This window comes from Ochotona curzoniae, unplaced genomic scaffold (genome assembly GCF_017591425.1).
Source record: "Ochotona curzoniae isolate NIBS_2020 unplaced genomic scaffold, NIBS_Ocur_1.0 contig_908, whole genome shotgun sequence".
Lineage (NCBI taxonomy): Eukaryota > Metazoa > Chordata > Mammalia > Lagomorpha > Ochotonidae > Ochotona > Ochotona curzoniae.
Genome location: NW_024466607.1, coordinates 21,577,232 through 21,592,516, shown reverse-complemented (window position 1 = coordinate 21,592,516; position 15,285 = coordinate 21,577,232). Strand labels below are relative to the sequence as shown.

The following is a 15,285-nucleotide window of genomic DNA, read 5'->3' as shown; positions in this document are numbered from 1 at the left end:
GCAGCAAGCCAAGTTTTGTCCTTGAGTTTTGAATAAGAACTTAGAGAAACCAGCTTTCCTACAAATTGTCACTTTTCTGGGATGCATGCCAGAATCATTGTTGGGTCATGTACCACTTGTATGCTTAGCTCTGTGCCAAACCGTGTCCCAGAGTGGCTATATCATTTTACACATTACATTTTACACTTCCACCAGTAAGGCAGGAGTAACCCATGTCCAATTTCTCTCCGTTTTCACCGGCATCCACTGCTATCACTACTGGGGCCACTCCGGAGGCTTGTACAATGGTTCTAATTTGCACTTCACTGATGATTAGCAATACTGAACATCTTTCCATGGGCGTCTTCATCATTTGCACATCGTGTTCAGTGCAACTGTTCCAGGCTTGTGCCTATTTCCTAATTGGATTATTTTCAACTACTGAGAGTTCCTTAGATGTTCTGAATATGAATGTTTTGCTGGATCGTCTAGACCTTCAGCTTGCCTTTTCAAAAACTTAAGTACACGAGCTCCACTTCCAATTAGCTCCCTGCCAATGTGCCTGGGAAAATAGCAAAAGACAATCTCAGTGCCCGGGCCCTTTTTCCCATGTGGGAAACTTAGAAAAAGCTCCACACAGTTTCTGGTTCCTGGCTTTGGCCTGGCCCAACCCCTGCCACTGTCGCCACTTGAGCAGTGAAGTAGAGGACGGATGGATGATCACTTTCTCTCACCTCCATTCTCCATCATTCTACCTTTCAAATAAATGAAATAAATCTTTCTAAAACTATACAAATACAATTTCTGTCACGGTTCTAGGACCATTCAGATGATTTCACCTCAGTTGAATTTTGGGAGTTTTTGGTTTTTGAAGAAAGTGTATTGTCTTACTTTGGCTTACCACGTTCTTGCTTCCTGTTTTTCCAAGAGTTCTTCTTTTATTGCTTCCTTTCTATTCACAGGATTTCCTTTAGCTGTCCTCTTAGGCAGGACTGCTGGTGAAAATTTTTCAGTTTCCCTGCCTCCAACAGTGTGATTTCTCTTTCATTCCAAAAGATTCACTTCCCTGGGTAATGATTTTGTGGCTGATATTCCTTTTCGTATTCTAGCACCTATAAAATGCTATGCCACTTCTTTCTGGTCTCTGTGACTTTTAACAAGACAATCTGTCCCCCTCAACAAAGGTGTCAGTTCCCTCTAGGGACTTTTATGGTCTTGTCTTGGAGGTGTCTTTGTGTGGACTTCAGTTTCCCATAACTGAGACTAACCCAGCTTCTGGAGTCTGCAGGTGGATGTCTGATTTGGGGCATCTGCAGCTGTTATGCATATCTTTCCATGGTTTTCCAGTCCTGCCCCCTCTTCCACTCTTCCCATGGCTCCTCTAACATGAATGTTGGATGTTCTGCTACAGCCCCACACATTCCCCAGACTCTGTTCATGTTTCCATTTCCTCTGTTGCTTAGATGGGGTCATTTCTGTTGCTTTTTCTGGTGTCAGAGGCAAGGGGAGGGACATCATCCTTTCTGTAGTATTTGGCTGGAATAAAAGCAGTTGTTGTCTGAAAGTGTTCTGCTTGCTGGCTGCCCTCTCTTTGGTTGGGGCTTTAACATTTGTGTTCACTGGCCTTCTCCCAGCTGTCCACTGCCTCAGCTCCAAGTCTGGCTTTCAGTCCAGAGAAGATGTAGGAGACTTACTACCATCACTGCTTAGGGACTGAGCCAGCTCTCTGTTATTTCCTATATAAAACCAAGGCGTTTTAATGGTGCAGAGCAGACAGAATTAGGAAAAGTTCTTCTACTGCATCTTCAAAGAAGTAACAGTTGAAATATTACTTTTCAAAAAGCTTTTCATCATGGAACATTCCACACAAAGGTAGTGTAAGAACTGTCTAATGAACTCACAATCTATCACATGGGGTCAACATCTATCAACTCATAGACGGTCTGGCTCTATCTTCACTATCACTTCTGCCTTCCTCCTACATTATCTTAACACAAAATCTTGAGCCTCACGTTTTTCACCCATAAATATTCACTATAATGGCTGACATTTGGCACAGTGGTTAAAGTGCTGCTTGGGACGCCTATATCCACATTAGATCTGCGTGAGTCTTCCCTCTCCTCCTGGTTCAGTGCTAATGTCCATACTAGCGCAAGCAAAGCTAAGAACTGGGTATACAATCCAGGTCTCCTGCCAGTGGCAAGGGTTCCAAAATCATCTCTGCCATTTCCCAGGATCTGTATTATCAGTAAGCCAGAGTCAGGAAGCCCAGCCAAGGACAGAAACCACATACTCCAACATGGGATGCAAGGGTTCCTGTTAGGCTAAATGGCCGCTCCCTCATTCTAGCTTTTCTAGCTTTTCTTTTTCCTTGCCATCAGGTTGCTGAAGATACTGGGTCACCTCTTAACTATATTCTGATTTATATTAGTTTTTCAATATATTAGTGAATAAATGTTATAATAGATTGTGGCATAGTAAAATAAACTCATATAGTTAGGTTGTAAAGGGTAAAATGAAGAATAGAACTCATTTCAACATAGAAAAAAAAAGGCTTTGAAGGAAGGAATAAACAGTTGAGAAGCAGGCTTTCAATGTTTTGTTTTGTTTTCCACACTTTTAATTTCCTTAAAATATATATAATGACCAGGTCATTGAACAAATAGATTCAAACATAAAAAACAATACCCACTTGCTCAGGCTCTACCAGTCTGAAGAATGACTTTCAAAAAGCCCTGTTACGGGTCATCTTTCAGCACTAACCAGGATCGGTTAGGAAGTTGAATTGCATCCCCATAGCCTGCAAACTCTTGCAAAACTGCTCACTTTGTGCATACTCAGGGGTCCCCATGACTACAAAGATGCAAGAGATATCACGGCAGCAATATGTCACACGCAATCTCATGTCTGGGAAACGTTTCTGCTTTAGTTCATGCCAGGATGCCTTCAACACACCTCACCCTGCAAGGAAGTCCCACCACAAAGACTTGTCTGTGGCTGTACATCCACACCCTACACCCTCCAGCCTTCCCTTCTTTCAACAACCTGCAACTAAGCAAGTCCGGGCTCATTGAATGGATCTGCAAGTGCCAATGGAAGTGGGTCCAACTCAACACCCAAGGAATAAAAAGAATTGATCCTCACCCCCAACATTTCTGGAAACAGAAGATGAAGCATGCCCCTCTTCCTAGGTTCAGATGTCAGATGCAAGCTGGTGTGGCCACAAAGGAGATATGGGGTGAGAAAAGTTATCTCACAGTCTTGCCTATGCAGTCTCAGGTCCTGGTCCTCCAGCTAAAGTGATTGTTCTATCATTCCACTTAAAATGGGAGGGGGAGGTGTCAATCCAAGAAATCACCCAATGATCCAGAAATTCCACATCTAGGCATATAACCCAAGAACTGAAATACTTTGTATACCCATATTCACTGCAGCGAACATGCACCACAGTTAGAAGGTGGAAACAACCCAAGCTTCTATCAACAGATGAGTTGATAAACAAAATATGACATAAGCATATGATGGATATTATTTAGCCATAAGAAGGAAGGAAATTCTGACACAAGCTCTAACATGGATGAGCCTTGAAGACATGTGCTAAATGAAGTCAGCCAGACAGAAAAACACAGATGTTTGCATGATTCCAGTGCTGTGAGATATCTCTAAGAGGCAAACTCACAGAAACAGAAAGTAGAGAACACACCACCAGGTGCCAGGCAGAAATGAAGAGTGGGAGGATGACTATCACTGAACAGGCACTGGGTTTCGGGTTAGGAGATGCACAGGTGCTAGTAAGGAAGTGACTGCCCAACCCTGTGAAGACACTTACTGCCACAGGACACACCTAAAAATGGTTAAAGCGGCAAATGTTGCGTAAATTCTATCACAATAAGACAATGCAAAAAATGCATGAGAAAACCAAAGTACATTTCCTCTGTTAGGTATCCAACATTCACAAAGAAGCTAACGAAGGAAAGGGCAGTAACCAGTCACATTCCCACACTGCAGCACGAGGTCATTTTCTAGAAAAAAGGACCGTGAGAGGAAACTGTCTCACATTAACAATGAGGAAACTGGACAGCCAGTGATAAGGTTATCGTAAGCAGGCTCTTTATGCCTTAATTAGATTTAGCCCAGTTGACTGATTTTGTTGACAAGGGAGTTGACTATTGAAGCTTTTTTTTTTGCCACCAGGGAAGCACGATTTTGCAAACCAAAGATTCATCACAACAGCCACCTCCTTTACTATGGCTTAGAGAACTATAAGGAAACCATGGGTGTGCCAGCCCTTGAGAGAATAATAATGTAAGGTAGAGAAAGGTTTTTGACTAAGTCCCCTGCCCCTACATAACACAAATGACTGCACAGAACTTAGCTCAGCACTAAACAGAACCTCAAATGTCGCTGGGCTTGTTACAGATCTAGCAAACTCTTTGCTGATCTAATCAAACCAGAAAGGGCAAAGGAGAAGACCTAACAATCGTCAAGAACCAAGAACTGCACACATTCAGTACATATGTTATGACTAAGCCAATGCTCAGAGACGTCACAATGGGTCAAATGGCTAATCCTTCACCTCCAAATGCAGCATCCAAGATGGGCACCAGTTTGTGTCCCGGCTGCTTCCCTTCCCACCCAGCTCCTTGCTTATGGATTGGGGAAAGCAACAGAGAATGGCCCAAAGCCATGGGACCCTTCACTCACAAGGGAGACATAGAAGAAGCTCCCGGCTCCTGCCTTTAAATTAGCTCAGCTTCAGCCACTGTGGCCATTTGAGGAATAAACCAATAGATGAAAAATTTTTCTCCTTCTATCTTTCCTCTCTGTAAATCTCCCTTTCCAATAAATATTTTTAATATTTACTTATTTAGTAAGTAAACCTATGCCTAGTAGCAAAAAGCTACATCCAAAGCGAATGTGTATATGGGACATCCTACAAGACATGCAGGACAAGTCAATGCCATTAAAACAAACAAACAAACAAACAAACCTGGAGGGAGTGAACACTGCAGAATACTAGATTAAGCAGTTATTTACAACACTAGCATCCTATACATGGGAGTGCCAGTTTAAATCCTGGCTGCTCCACTTCCAAACCAACTTCCTGCTAATGTGTCCGAGAAGGCATCAGAGGATGGCTGGAGTACTTAGACCTCTGCCACAGATATGGGAGACCTTGACTGAGTTTCTAGCTCCTGGCTTTGACCTTGCCCAGTCCTGGCTGTTGCAGCCACTTGGGAGAATGAATCAACACTCTCTGCCTTTCAAATAAGTAAAATATTAAATTTTTTTAGTAATTAAAAATGGGAGTAATTATGATACATTCACTAAGAGCCCAAAAATTAATTAATTAAATAAATTTATCAGACATTAGCTGGTAAAGCAACTAAAAAAGACAATCTTAGAACAAAAGAGGAATTCAGATGCAGTGATTTCAGAGAATCTGAAATAACTGGTATTTTTGTATGGGTGACAGTGATTACCGTGGTTATGGCACTTGGGGTACTAAGGAATGTTGTCACCATATTTTCAAATAATGCAATAAACACAGAGACGCAAACACACACACCACACTCAAAAGACAAGAAAAAACTATAGCAATGGCCTACTGTGGAGGAAGATGTAAGAGATATTGTGTGGATACAAATATTGCTCCAGTTGTCATTTCAAAAATTCACAAAATGAACTTTCTTCTCTTCCCTATAGCAAAGGGAAGGCAATATATGTCACTGAGCTAATCTTTACCAGAAAATGTACTCTCAGTCAGGCACCTGTTCTCCAGAAAAAACTTGTGTGCTTGAACTCATCTGCAACCAGGACACCAAGTGCCTCCAGGTGGCTTTGACCAGCTCACTTGTGCCCTGCAAATGTCTTGAGTCACAACTGTCTTGAGTAAAGAAGCAACCTCCATGGGTTCAACAGTTCCCACCCGATGTGAAAATCAGAAGTAGCTTTTGCATAACAGAAGCAGAAATGAATCAGCAGAGACTGACCTAAGCTATTCTCATCTTGAACATAGACTGGAGCAAGAGTCAAACTCCCAACCTCTGCCAAGCAGACTCTGATTTCTCATCAAAAAAATGGGAGCAGGAGCCCTTTCTCAGCCCAGGGCCCCTGCACTAAAATGACAAAGCTTCAAATGCACCATTCTCCATCATAACAAAGCAAAAGCAATATTTAAAGCCTTGGGGAGAGGCAGTAGGTCTAGCCTAGTACCTCACATGTATCATCCAGCTCCCATCTTAGAGTGGTAAATTCTAGTTCTAGATCGGCTTCCTGCTAGTGTGTGACCTTGGAGGCAATAGGGATGGCTCAAGTTCTTGGGTTCCTGTCACCCACATGGTAAACAGACCGAGTGCCAGCTTGGTTTGGCCTGGCCTATCCTACCTACTGCAGCATTAGGGAACAGATGGAGAAGTTCTTTCTCTCACTATTCCTCTCTCTCACCCATTCACCCATACACACACACACACACACACACACACAGTTATTTCAAAATTTAATAAAAATAAATAAAATTAAAATCCTGGATTTAGCAGGTCGTAAATAAAGGAGTCTTTACATTAAAAAAAAAGTTTTTAACAAGTACGAACACTCCTGACCCTGAGGACATTGTACACAATCCTCCAACACTGGAGGACAAGCCTCACTCACCTCTGCCATAGGCCCTGGCTTTCTTTGGGTTGAGTTTGGGTTTTAGAGGAGCCCCCGGCTTGAGCTTGGCCTTGGGGAACTGGGAAAGGTACGTCATCACTGAGTGCTCATCTACATCCGGGTGAATAATTTCTTCTGGGGTAATGACCTAGAATAACAACACAGTAGTGAATATGTAGAACACATCACCTGGCAAACACAGTGGAATGTGAAGATAAGTTTGTTTTGATGGAAAATATTTTGAAGTCCACACACAGTTTTTTCGTAATACACTTTTTAGAAACTTTTAGAACGTTCCTTGTATTGAAATGTTTGCCACCATCACTTAGAACAAACACTATAAATACTAAGAAATTGGTTCAGCTTCTACATTAAGCAAAACATCACTAAGCCAAGGTCACAGTCCATATTCAAAGGGCCACCCTTGTTTTTGGAAGCTGAGAGAACTTACCAAAACACCCTACAGGTAACTTTTACAGCTTTGTGTCCTACTCCCACTCTTGCAACAAAATAGAAAAATGTGAAAAAAAAAGCACAAATGGGGTCAATGCATATTACAAGAAATACACATAAATAAAATGGTATTTTCTTTGACTTATATATAAATTGACTGAATCCTCTCTAACTGATAAAAGAATAAAAATAAATCCAAAACAGACCACACAAGAACATACAAGACATGTGATCTCAACATATGAGGGAGTCTTTTTGAAAATGTTTATTTTCCTTTGCTTGAAAGGCAGAGCAACAGACAAGAGAGATATTCTGTCTGCTAGTTCACTTCCCAAATGCCCACAATGGCCAGGGTTGAGTCAGATAAAAATCTGGAGTCTGGAACTCTATTCAGGTCTCCCACATGGATGACTGGAGCCAAAACACTTAACCCATCATCTGCTGCCTTCCAAAATGCATTAGCAGGAAGCTAGGTCTAAAGCAGAGGTGCCAGGCCTTGACCAAGCACTCTGATGCAGAATGCAGGTATTCCAAGTGGATACTGAATCTACTGTACCATAATATACACCTCCTAAAGAGCCTTCTTCAAAAACAGGGAAGCACAGTAGTCATTTGGCACAGTACTTAAGATGCCATGTGGAATGCAGACATATTAAGAGTGCCTAGGTACAGGATCCAGCTCCACTTGCAATTCCAGCTTCCTATAAACACATATCCTAGGAGACAGCAGGTGATGGGCTAAGTGCTTGGGAGACCCAAACCGACTTCCAGGCTCCAGGCTTTGATCTGGGCTAGCTCTGAATCTGGAGAGTCAACCAGGGTATCAAATAGAAGATCTTGCTTCAACTGTGTCAGTCTCTGTCTCCCTCTGCCCTCAAACAAAATGAAAACAACCATATAAAATTTTTGTTTCAAAAACAAAGGAATGGTCCTCTCCTGAAATTCATCTGAGGACAAGATGAGACCTTCCTAAAGCCATCAGAGCCTCAGTATCACACAAAGTGTGACCCAGCACACAAAGTGCTCCCTGCCCCAGAAATGGTGCAGGAAGGCAGGCCACAACCCACCCTCAACAGAGGGATAGCAGGCTCTGTCTTAGGAACCACATTAACCAAATGCAACAGCAGAAGATATTGATGATTAGTCTGAGGGAACAAAGCAGCCATTTGGGTTTGAACAGTCGTCAACAACACATTCCAGAAAGGATGTGCGTTGACTTGGCACTTCTTCCTGGCAGCTCCTTTAACGGCTTCACAGTGCCAACATCACATGAACGTCAAGAGGAGGCAGTTTTAGTTTTAGGAAGAGATGAACAGACCACACCACTTCCTCAGGATGGACTAGCCAAGAAACGGATCATATAACAGACTGACTACAAACCCATACCTAAGAGTTTGGCAAGTATCCCTACCTTCTGAGGATTCTGTTGCGAAATACACTGACCACACCTTTGAACATTGACTCAAACCTTAACAGGGCTTAGAATAAGGTCATGAAAGCCTAAGCTGCCTGCAGCTTCTCGATTGTGGAGTGTGGAAGCCACTGTGTTGAACTGCTATTGGGAGGTTTATTCAGAAAACACTGGTTGGCCTTGCTGCCAAGAAGAGTGGACATGAAAGATGGCATGTGTCCACTGTAGATGGAGTCTCCCAGACTCACTTCATTTCCACCTTCTCTTGTTACATTACTGATTGGATTACAGGAAAATCCTCCCACAATTTCCATTAATGGTGAATTATCCCGAGTCCCCTCACCACAGTGCATTCAAATGACTCTTTTGAAAATATAGGTAGCAACTAGGGCTGTGGCACAAAAGATTAAAATGACACCTGCAGTGCCAGCATCCCATATGAGTGTGCCAGTTCAAGTCCTGGCTGCTCCACTTTTGATCCAACTCCCTGCCAACAAACCTGGGAAAGCAGAAGAAGGAGCAAGTGCTCAGGGCACTGCACCCATGTAGGAGACCTGGAAAAAGTTTCTGGCTCCTGGCTTCAGTCTAACCTACTCCTGGCCACTGCTGCCATTTCGGGGAGTGAATCAGCAGATAAAAGACCTCTCTGTCCCTTTCTCTCCTCTCTCTGTACCTGTGCCTTTTCAAATAAATGTAATAAATCTTTAAAAATAAAAATATGTGTGTGCAGGCCTGGTGTGGTGGCCTAGCAGCTGAAGTCCTCACCTTGAACACGCCCAGGATCCCATATGGGCACCAGTTCTAATCCTGGCAGCTCCACTTCCCATCTAGCTCTTTGCTTGTGGCCTGGGAAAGCATTTGAGGACGGTCCAAAGCCTTGGAACCCTACACCTGCATGGGAGACCCAAAAGAAGCTCCTGGCTCCTGGCTTCAAATCAGTGCAGCTACAGCTATTACGGTCACTTGGGGAGTGGATCATTGGATGGAAGATCTTCCTCTCTGTCTCTCTTCTTTTCTGCATATCTGACTTTGCAATACAAATAAATAAATCTTTAAATATATATATATATATATGCACGTGCAAAAATTGGTCAGATAATGGCACTGACATTTGGCTTAAGCTAATAATTAAGGTACATATTTTCAATGTTTGGTAGCAAAATACTATAAAACCTTCCAGTAGGTAACTAGGATGACAAGAGGACTTCTGCACTATCAAGCACAAACACTTGAGTCCATGAGAACCTACTAGTAACAAGTAGCACCATGGAAATGGAGCAGCACCATAGGCAACACTCTTGGTGGCTGAATGCCATAAGTGTCAGACTGGTGACCTGACCCAGAAAGGCAGGCCCAGGGTGCAGAGCAAGTGAGTTGATGGGAGCCATCCACTTGACAGTAGCATGCCTGTACATACCTGTGGGACACCCAGCCAGTCATCAGCCTGCTGCATGGCTTCTCGGGCATTATCCACAGGCCTCCGTGGATCCCAGGATTCCCAATCTGGGCATAGACCTGTTAACACAGCACAAAGGATGCTTTAGCTTTAGCATTAGCTGACTGAAGAGATCAAAGTAGACTATGTACCTAACTTCAAAGCACACCATGTCAGATGCCCAGAGGAATTTCTTCCCAAATCTCAATGAAGTATGGATTTTATAGGCAAACAGCTTGGACACCTTGCCACACTAACAGAGACTTTTCCTTCGTCTTGCTGTCTTCTTGCATTCAGATAGGGATTATTGGGACAGATGTAGAGAATAGCATAGTATAATCTAGCCATCACACTATATCAGACTATTTCATTTGACACCCAGCTCTTGCCCTGGCTCAAGTTCTCTACTAATATAGTTCCTGAGAGGCAATAGTGATGATGACTCAAGTAACTGAGTTTCCACCACTCAAATGGGAGATCTGGACTGAATTTATGGTTCCTACCTTCAGGTTGCCCAGTAGCTCTGGCTGTTACAGGCACTTGCAGAGTGAATCCATGCATGGGAGCTAGCTAGCTGATTCTCTCTTCCATACTTCCCACTTACCCACACCCCATCTATCTATCTTTCCTGTGCCTTTTTGAATCTCGCATATATTTAAACAATAAAAATAAAATGTAAGGATTATCTGTTCATTGAAAAGTAGTATAAACAGATAAAGTCTATTAAAAAGCATTTGGGTCAGGTGACCTTTCACAGAAAGATCCCTGCCCCTCCCCCAGATTAAAACTAAAATGAGGTATCCTAAATTGTGCCTTGGGGAGTAAGGAGGAGGAGGGCACAAAGAAAGGAATCAACGTAGTACTTTGAATGATCCTGGGATAGCACCAGTGTCTCACAGAAGAATGAATCCTGATTCCCCACCCAGCTGACAACAGCTTGTTTTACTTTACGCGTCCTGAGAACCACAAGCTTACTAAATATTAATGGGTCCAGGACATACAGGATATTTGCAAATGGAAAATAAAAGTATATATTCTTTAAACTAAAAAAAGCGCAGAACTACTGGTTCTGGTTTTTCAATTGAGTATGTGCCAGCAAACTTTACCCATCAATCTTAGCTCTCCAGCAAGGATAATTACAGCCTTGGTGTACACTTGACCACTTGACAACAAGAAGCCCATCGAATCTAGAAAAGACTCCAACTGGAGCCTGGCCAAGTACCATTTCACAGCAAAATAAAAAAGAGAAAGGGCAACAACGGCCATATATAGTCAAACCCATGGTTAATAGAAGTGGGTACTTTCCATTCAATGGAAGTTTTTAGATTTTCAGGCCAAGCCACTTAACAGAGCCACGTGGATCTGCTGAAACCAGTTGGAAAAAGACACCAATGCGGGAAGACACAAGACTCTAGGGCACGGAAGCTAAATCCAAGGCTTGCTCCAAGGACAGAAACCATTAGTGGATAAGCAACTGAATCCAAGGCTCAGGAATGTCTATTGATATACCTGGATTTGCTATAATAGCAAGGTCCATATATCCCCATTCCAAAGGGATGGTAGAGACAGGGATACAGTGTACAAATAAATAATCTGGTCCCTTTACTCGGGCATGACACCAAACCCTCAAATTACAAGTGACAAAGTATTAGAAGTACCAGGTAATTTAATCCAGCGACTGTTGGAGGCAGGGTGTGGTAGAAGTCCCAGCACTCATAGACAGCACACACTTGGAAGGCAGCTCTCAAGAAAACAGTGGTATGAAAGTCTCAGTGTGCACCTGGCCAAGCTCTCCATCCTTTCCTCAGCTTTTGGTCTTGTCATATGATCCTTCCTCCACACCAGTCTCTTGGATGCCAGCTACCAATACCACCCTCACTAGACCCATCAACGCTGCCACCCAATCCTGGACTTGATACTTGCAAACTATGCTAAATACACCTCTTGAGTTGCCTCCACTATCCCGTTGCCGAATTGAGCCCTGGGCTCTTACCTGGAGCACAGCTGTCTACCAAGGCTCCCAGGGCTTTACCATCTTGCCAATTTTGGTTGAAGTTTGTGATGGGCAGGTAGGGGATCTTGTTCTGAATCCAGCCCAGCAGCCTCTGCTTTGGTGTCTGCTTCTTGGCTTCATCATCCCCTTCATCCTCCCACACGGGCATGGAGATGGAGTAGTGCAGAATCAGTGTCCATACCAGGCCCAAGATGAGCTTCAGGTTACCATCCACAATGGCTTTGCTGTCTGTGGAAAGAGACATAGGCACAGTCACTCTTTTGGGAAACACAATGCATGTGGTAGGTTTGATTTCTTACAACAGTCAAGAAACCCTAAGCTATTTGAAAATTATACTCAGATACTTAAGACTGAAATGATATGGCGCTGGAATTTCCTTGAGAACATCTGGAAATGGAACAGATACAATGATTTCAAAATGCCGTTAACTAGCAATCCTGGATAATGGCCACATGAGAATATATGTTACTATCGTCTCTACTTCTGAGTATGCTTAAAACTTTCCATAGTAAAAGGAATTAAAAATTTTAAAAGAAATCTGCTTGGAACACACAGCATTGTGGTACGGTGGGTTGTCACTGCTTGCAATGCTAGCAATTTATACTGGAGAACCTGGTTGAGTCTTGGGTATTTTATTCTTCTGATCCAGTTTCCTGCTAATAATTTAGCACCTGGCAGATGGCTTAAGTCCTTGGGTTCTTGCCACCCACATGTGGGACAAGTGGGGTTTCTGGCTCCTGGCTTTGGCCCTGGTATAGCTGTTGTGGGTATTTGATAAATGAGCCCACAAATGGAAGATCTCTCTTTCTCTCACTCTTTCAAACATTTTTAAACATTTTAGTAATAAAATTTTAAGAAAATCATTTCAGAAATATAGACAATAAAAAGTGGCCATATCACCTGCTAACCTGTTTGTCAGTGGTCAGAGAGTGTGTGTATATTCCTGTGCGTGTGCATGCTGAATTTACAGTATACACTACAAAAACATCTTCTCCCTGTGATTGGCAAAGATCAAGTTTTTCCGTGCTTAACACAACATGCCATATCCCTGCCTAGACCCTTCCAAAATCTCACTGCCATTTCTTTCCACTTCCCATTCCCTGAAGGTCCTCTGTGTCTATTTTCTTTCCAATCTCTTCTGCACCCATCAAAATTCCAACACCTGGGGGGCAGCATGGTGGCAGAATGGGTGATGTCACTGTTTGAGTAGTCTAAGTCTCAATCCCTGCCTGTGTAATAATTTTGGTAAAGGAAAAAAAATAGTAAACCAAGCAAAGGGCCCTGGGACTCTCTCTAAGCATGCAGGCCTTGGAACACTGAAGCCAGCCTGCTTTAGAGTGTATGTGGCCCAGGAAGCAGCAAGGGTTTGCATAAAACCCTAGCCATGGGATGGGCACTCGTCCAGCAGCCGGGATGCCCAAGTGCCCAGTCAGAAGGCATGGGTTTGCTGAGTGGCTCTATTCTTGATTCTTAGCTGTTGTGGGCATCTGGGAAGTGAGCTGGCAGATGAGAGCTCTTTTTGTCTGTCTCAGTCTCTTTCTAGGTCTTTAGTTCTCAGTTAATAAATAAATCAGAAACAAATAGAAATATATTGCAGTATCCAAATCTGCACAGGGACTTGGATATCCAGGGAATTTGCCTCAAGAACCAGACTTGCAGAACGTGACTAGAACTGCAGTTTCTGGATGACATGTTCTGTTGTGAGCTGTCTTTTAAGAGCTGATTACTCCTTGACCACCTACTGATCCTCAGAAACTCCAAAACAATGGTCCACGCCAGCTTAAGGGGGAATAATTGGCTTCATAAGAGTGGACACCACCTCCCAAAGAAAAGAATTAAAAAAAAAATGTGTCTGTGTGCACTGCTTGTTAGGGAGCAGGGGTAGCCTGGCTCACTTGACACACTGATCTCTGGCACCACAAGGGACCTGAACAGACCACAAAATCTCATCCAGTCACAAGCTTCAGTCTGCAAAACTCGACACATCCCAGTTATGCATTAAATGCCTTCCATAAGCAATGCGGCAGATTTAATTCAGAACTCAGAACACGAAATCCGTTCGCTCTATTTTTACTCAGCGTACACATGTGGGTCTAAAGGAATCTTTGTCAGAAAGATTCAAGGGGAAATATGACCCAGCGGAAGTCTGGGCCAAATTTATAGAATGCCCAGAACTTCTGTTTCCAATGAACTCAAGATAGGCATCCAACTGGGCCCTCCCCCATCACAGCCTCCCTGGGATCCATTCCAACTTTGTCCTGCTACTCTGACAAGCTGGAGAGTGAACGGCCTTCCTTCACAACACAACTCTGACAGGTGAAAGTTCAAGTGTTTCACAGCCGAACCCTTGGAACAATAAAAAGATGGCAACTTGCCTAGAAGGCCTCCCCAGCGCCCCTCCACATGAAACAGGAGATTCCTGCACCTTGAGAAAGCAGTGATGCAGTGCAGTGTCACCCATGACAGAGCAGCGCCTGGCAGGGCTCTTGGACCTGAGAGTGCCCTGCTGTGTTCAGGCAGGATGTAGGTACGGGGAAGGAACATTAAGAGGAGCTCAGTTCGATCAACCCGAAGCATCCCCACACGAGGAGCTGCCGGGGATGGTTGAGGTGGGGAACCTCTCAGAAACACAGCAAGCCAACATCCACCACGCCTGCACAGCCTCACACAGCCAGCCCAGGCTTCAGTGGGTTGCAATAGCTTGAGAGTTTCTTCCTGACAAATCCCATACAACTGACTGGGGCTCTGGACAACACTGACCCTCCAACTAGACACCCTACTTGAAACCATCCAGCGTTGCAGGGAAAGGAGGGCCTTCCTTCTTATTATTTTTAAAAAATAGCTTTCTAGAAAGTTCATTTGAGCCACTGGAAATTCCGGGATAGAATGAATGTATTGGCCTCATTTTGATACACTGGTTCTTCAGGCACTGTGAAGGAAAATTCTGGAATGGGCACATTTACAGAGTGGGAACAGCAATCTCTGGAAGTAGTTTGCAAACTTCTTTAAGGAGCAGTTCCCCTGAGGTCAGGGAGGCACTGCTTGTTTCTCTACTCACCCACATTAGGATCTTGAGCCACTGGGTCCCCTGCCTACCTACTGCACCTACAGTGAGGCCCCAGGAGGCAGCTGCAGCACCTTCTCTCCTGTCACTGATTAACCAGGGTGGCAAGAGTGGTGGCCCATGAGAAGAGGTGTGGGTGGATATCCCAGCACACTTTCACTTGCCTGGGTAAGGACAGTAACTCCTCCTCTGCTGGCATAAAGGAGACAGAATGACCAAACTCAAAGTCTTTACAGACTGTCGTAAGGAGTAGATAGATTACACAGTGCAAGAGT

The 15,285-nt window shown here is 43.7% G+C and overlaps 1 protein-coding gene across 5 annotated transcripts in view; it reads right to left on the bottom strand.

Moving 5' to 3' along the window:
• FLNB (filamin B) overlaps positions 1–15,285 on the bottom strand; it is a 131,151-nt gene that overhangs the window by 67,571 nt on the left and 48,295 nt on the right. For 4 of the 5 annotated variants that reach the window (XM_040994691.1, XM_040994693.1, XM_040994692.1 and 1 more), the window contains exons 2-4: positions 11,926–12,174; positions 9,915–10,012; positions 6,634–6,781 (exon numbers count right to left, since the gene is read on the bottom strand). In XM_040994691.1, the coding sequence (XP_040850625.1) occupies positions 6,634–6,781; positions 9,915–10,012; positions 11,926–12,174 (495 nt within the window). Of the gene's footprint in view, positions 1–6,633; positions 6,782–9,914; positions 10,013–10,190; positions 11,848–11,925; positions 12,175–15,285 lie in introns of those variants that run through there. The other variant, XM_040994695.1, reaches the window with a different exon arrangement.